At 40.3% G+C, this 6,000-nt stretch overlaps 1 protein-coding gene across 10 annotated transcripts in view; it reads right to left on the bottom strand.

The window, feature by feature from the left end:
* The window catches only part of Robo1 (roundabout guidance receptor 1), a 740,168-nt gene that overhangs the window by 21,478 nt on the left and 712,690 nt on the right, over positions 1-6,000 (bottom strand). For all 10 annotated transcript variants that reach the window (XM_029544262.1, XM_029544266.1, XM_029544260.1 and 7 more), the window contains one exon: positions 148-554. In XM_029544262.1, the coding sequence (XP_029400122.1) occupies positions 148-554 (407 nt within the window). The remainder of the gene's footprint in view (positions 1-147; positions 555-6,000) is intronic.

Below are 6,000 nucleotides of genomic sequence, written 5' to 3'. Positions count from 1 at the left end.
GAGAGAGAGAGAGAGAGAGAGAGAGAGAGAGAGAGAGAGAGAGAGAGAGAGAAGCAGGAGGATTATTTCATCCAGGAAACTTGACGGGGACAAGGTTTGTGACTAACAGGCGTGGGTATCTCTCGGTGAATGGTACACAGGACTCACCAGCAGCATCTTGCATTTGGCGACGAGCCACTTTCAGGCCCGCATACTCGGCAGCTGCAGCAACTGCCTGGGCAAAATCAGCGTCAGTGAAAAAAGAGCCATCGGATGAACTGACACTGGAGCGCCCACTGGAAATGTTGTCCTCTTCTGAGGCTGAGCCCCAGCCATTGATCATGGACCCAGTGACGGAGCTCTCAAGGTCCCCAACACTGGATGCTGGGGTCTGCTCAAGCCCACGTAACAACAGCCTTCGGTTCTGCATTTTGGCAACTTCCATGTCAGCTTCGTCCTCCTCCTCTTCTGGGGCATCGGTATCCATATCTGAGACTAGGGGTCCTGAAATGTAGCCGTAAGTATGAGGTGGGGAAATTGGCCGTGGTGGTGGAGGTGGACTAACGGGCTGCCGCCTGTAGGAAGACAAGGATAGAGGAAAACTCAGCTCACTACTTAAGACACAAAACAATAACTAACCGGCAAATTGAAGCTTATAGCAACAAACAGCAACTCCCCTGGCATCTTACTATCTCTTCTTGTCACCGTGATGAAATACTCTGACATAAAGGACAGAAGGGAGAGAGGGTTTCCTCTGACTCACCGCTCAAAGCTACAGTTCACCTGACAGGGACGGCAGGTAGCAGTAGCTTGCAGTTGCTGGCAACACTGTACCCACAAATCAGAAAGCAAAGGGCAAGGGTAAGCGCTGCAGCCCACCTGCTCTTCTTTCCTTAGTCCAGGGAATGATTCCACCCACAGTGGGCGAGGCTTTCCACCTTAATAAAGGCAATCAAGATAAGCCCCCACCGACCCATCTCCCAGGTGGTTCCAGTTTCCATCTGTTGACAACACTAACAGTCACATCTGGTGACTAATTTTTTTTTTCAAGTCAAAATAAAGGTATTCATGTTTGTTCATTTGATTATGTTCACTTAAAAGCAGGGATAACCTTTTTGGGGGGCATATTATATTTTTCCTGAAGAGTTGTTGTTGTTATTATTATTATTAGCAAGAGACATTAATCTAGAAACAGTTTGTTTCTAGACACATTTTATTTCTTCCCTTTTCTTCATTGCTCCTCCTACTGTTCAGAGAAAATGGAGCCATTCATCTTGAGAACATTCAGCAAAATTTCATATGATTAAAAAAATACATATTCAGCATATGCCATAATTGCTTTTAGACTTTTCTATTAAGAAAAGCTATGAGATCCAAGAACAATTTTCTCTGATTTAATCACTTATCAGTTCCACTAAAGGTTATGAACTCTTTAAGCTCCTGTTCTTTGTGCTGTGACATCAGCTATGTATTCATCACGCCTCACTGCATTGCTACCCTTCAGGACTGGTGCTCGGTGGGGCAGGCTTGTGTGGTTCTATCTACCTGACTTTTCAGTAAGGTTAATGATCTTTATTGTAATGTCGAATAGTTTGTTATGAATCAAAGCATGAAGAAAATACTAAGAACACCGCACTCGGAAATCATAAATAATGGGTACCAGCCATTTGTCCAGAGTCTTGAAGAACCCCATTGAAAGGTAAGTATAAGATGGCTGAGTTCCTTTGGAAAGCAACACTATATGCAAAGAAAGTGTTCCTACTGAAGGAGAATGCAAGGGAGTGGCTCTTGAATTGGAGCCCTTCCATACAAAAGAAAAGACACAGGCTTCTTCAGGGAGTAGTCCCGGTCAGTGATGCCTCCCAAGAAGAGATGACGCAATGAAGGATGTCTGGGGAAATGATCCAGCAGAGCAGTTCATCAAGGTCTACTCTCTTCAGAAGAAAAGACCATTAATTCTGCCCAGCTGAGTTAGAAGGTGGCTTGTCACTAGGATCTGGCAGATGACCTGATAACCCCACAATGTGGGAGGCCAAGAAAGAGAATGCATGAGTGTAATCCACACGAAGATGTGGCTAAATTCGGTACAGACAACAGATGTCTTTAGAGGTGCTGTCTCAGAGCGAAACTCTCACTGGTGAGGTGAGTGAGTGCCGGTTCGCCCGCTTCTTCATCATGTCGCCACTCACTGAGTGAGATGAGTTAGAACAGTGTCTAGTGCTATGCCTTGAGGAGACCAGTTTGCATTTGCTGCGGATATTCTCTCATCTTTCCCTTAGGACCAGAAGAGGCAGGGCAAAAGAGAAGAGTAGTGGCAGAGACTCAGCCCTCTGCAAAGGATGTCTGGGAATGCATGGTGGAGGTTTTAAATGAACAGTGCGGGGTCAGAAGTGAAATGTAAGCAGATGGGGCTACACAGGAGGCCAAAACCTAGCTATGGTCAAAGCCATCCAGGTCTACTATAAAGAGAGAAAAGGAAGTTCACACAGCACCATTTATAGGGTGGTCTGGCAGTTCTTTGAAATAAGCTTTTTTTTTTTTTTTTTTGCTTTTGATCCCAATAAAAAGAGACACTTCAAATAAACTTTTTTATTAGTAAAAATTGAAAACTATGGGAGAAATGATTTTGAAACACTGAATTGAGACACTGGCTAGCCATCCTTTACCATGTTAATTCTTGTACCTTGCTGGTTTGCTTTTTTAAGTCATCACTTGACACAGAAGTTTACTGAAATTCAAAGGCTGCAATGTTCTTATATATAAACTCAGAATTTAAACCAAATCGTATTTCCAAGGTTACCACTCCACACGTCCCATTTTTTTATATAGATGAAGAAGAGACATTTTATAAATGGATATGTTTAAAAAATACTAAAAATGAAAATTAACAATTACACCAAAGAATTATAATACAAAAGTACATACTACTACATAAAGTAAGACTGCTTTTGCGTATTTATATATAGCTACATATGTGCATATATGTATACATATACAAATATATATACACACACACATACACACACACACACACACACACACACACACACACACACACACACACACAGTCCTATAATATAGTGGATTAGCTCTCATTTCTGGGTGGGTTTAATTTATCTTTGTGTGTGGCATTAGAAGAATTATGAAAACCGTGCCAAAGCTGAAGTTACTTAAGAGATTAAAATGGATAATTGCTTCAATGTGGAATGTGTTATACATATAGGAAGAAAACCACTCTTTAATCGGGAGAGTAATAGAGGAGTATTCTTAAATATTAATGTACAGCCTTTGTCAGCATGCATAGGCACCCGAGCAGGCGACTTTTGTCTCGTTTTAAAGACAAATTTGGTTTTTTTTTTAGCACAAATGGGATGATTTTGACCATCAATGAATTGCTGTAGAATAGCTAACACCAGTGTAGAAGCAAGCCAATATTGTTGTGCTTGCAGAACTCACATTCTAGAGAATGGAAATACCTTCCTGTTAAACAAGGGCTACTTTTTAACTCCAAACCATGCAAATTCTGAGAAAAAGGCAGAAAAATTTATTCAAACCATCTGTAAATAAGGTCAGCTCAGGGAAATGTGTGATAAACATGTACAGTTTGAAATATGTAATATATTCTATTAGAAAACAAAAAGCTATTTTGGGAGGCTGTACTGGAGTCGGGCCTGGCACAAGTGAACCTCAACTCTTCCCTTTAGGGGTTCAGTGCCTTGTGAAGTAATATAAATGTACAGGTGTGTAACTCACAGCACTCTTGGCTGCTGCAAAAGTGATGTTTCCATAAATATGTTGAAGGGGGAGGGGAGAGATCCGCTAACTTATGACAATGGTGTGCCTATAGCTCACCATATAGCACTTACCAACTGAGACTCAAAATGGAAAACCTTTGAGTTTTTTTTTTCCCAAACACTACCATAGCTTGAATGTTCTGTGTAATTATCTCCTCCTGACTATTCATAAAGAGAACACTTAATTTTGCTTTGTCATTTGAATTTCTTTTCCTCCCAATACTATCAAGTTCAAGCTGTTTATATTAAAAATATGAGTAAATATCCTAGCCCATATGTGAGCATTATTTTCACCATTCAGGACATTTTTGCTAAATATTAACTCTAGCAAGGCAACATCACCCAGTGTTTTGAAACAACAGATGTGAACAAAGTTTAAACACATTATTCTTAATGTAGCTGACTTAAAAAAAAAAAAAAGGAGATTCCCACTATATAAATCAGCTACTTTACTTAGTTTTAGAAATAAATGGAATATCTTAGTAATTCACTGGAGAAACTACGATTAAAGGTGTGCACCATCCTGCGTGCATGCGTGTCTGTGTGAGCGCACACGCACATATTTAAGGAGGCCAGATGACAATCTCGGGCATTGTTCCTCCGGCTTCATCTGCCTCTATGAGGGTCTCTTCCTGGTCTACAGTTCATCCTAGTTGGCTAGGAATCAGCTTTAATCTGCTTCTACAGACTTCAGCTACAGGTTCTCAGTCTTCCCTTTAATACAGTTTCTCATGTTATGATGAACCCCAACCACAAAACTATTTTTGTGTCTCATTCAAAACTGTAATTTTGCTACTGTTCTGAATCATGATGTAAATATTTGGATTTTTAAGATGGTCTTAGGTGGGCTCTGTGAAAGGGTTAGTCAACACTCCAAAGGGGTCTTGACCCACAGGTTGAGAACCACCGCTCTACAGAACTAAGATAACAAAAAGAAGCCACCTTGCCTAGCTTATTTTTACATAGATTTGGCAGATAAAAGTCAGGTCCTCATGTAAGAACCTTACCAAGTAAACTATCTCCCCAGCCCAACAATGTGAGCCTTTACATTCTTACTAAATATCATGATGTTATAATTGACTTCAAAACTCTTCTTAAATATATCTCATAGTATTTATATGTGTCCCTAATCAATAGATATAAAGCCAATTAATATATGTATTTATTATGATAAATATGCTAGATATTTAAATCAATGAGAACATTATCAGTAAAAAAATTAGGGGAAACACTTTACATTTTAGACATAATGCTTTTAAACCATAGATAACAAATATAAGTTAAGTATGTGTCTATTTTAGATGGTATTTTTAAATGTGTCTTAATAATTCTCCCTACTCCAAATGATGTTCTAAAATGAAAGTTGGTTATTCTCTCATCATGAAAAGGATTTTAATCTTTAATCTTTTGGATAGGTCATGCAAGTTCTTTAAACAATACAATATAGCAGAGTGTCTTAGTTAGGGTTTTACTGTTGTGAACAGACACCATGACCAAGGCAAGTCTTATAAAGGACATTTAACTGGGGCTGGCTTACAGGTTCAGAGGTTCAGTCCATTATTATCAAGGTGGGAGCACGGCAGCATTTAGACAGGCATGGGGCAGGCAGAGCTGAGAGTTCTACATCTTCATCTGAAGGCTGCTAGTGGAAGATTGTCTTAAGCCCCCCTCCCCCCAATGACACACCTACTCCAAAAAGGCCACGCCTAATAGTGCCAGTCCCTGGGCCAAGCATATACAAACCATCACACAGAGGTTAAGGACATGCCCCAGTTCTGAATGTGGTTCTTGCTTGGTCTGAACACTTTCTTGCCCTGACTTGAAGCCAGTTACCACCTAAGAAGTACCAGCTTCCTGAGGCTCTATGCTATGTGAAGCCTGGTGTGGGGGAGAAGGGTGTAGTGTGTGGGAAGCGGAGAATAAGTGGCAGACAGAGGAGCCACCAAGGCCTGGACCATCATGAATGTGAGTTAAGAACCAAGTCACTTGACAGGAGAGCTTTCAGCCCCAACAGTTGAACTGTGATGGGGTAGTCACACGAATGTTTTGAGAACCCCTGACTTGTGAACATTATAAAATAGTTTCATCAGGTGACCAAATTTTGCCAGGGTTTTTTTTTTTTTAGATAGCAGTATAAGTATGAACTTTAGCATTATATTATGAATTGTGAATAAAGTAGACACAATAGTTCAAATAAGCTTGGAAGACATAACCAATCACATGCTCT

This window comes from Mus pahari, chromosome 12 (assembly GCF_900095145.1).
Source record: "Mus pahari chromosome 12, PAHARI_EIJ_v1.1, whole genome shotgun sequence".
Taxonomy (NCBI): Eukaryota; Metazoa; Chordata; class Mammalia; order Rodentia; family Muridae; genus Mus; species Mus pahari.
The sequence above is the reverse complement of the archived record's forward strand: the minus strand, read 5'-3'. Positions and strand labels throughout refer to the sequence as shown.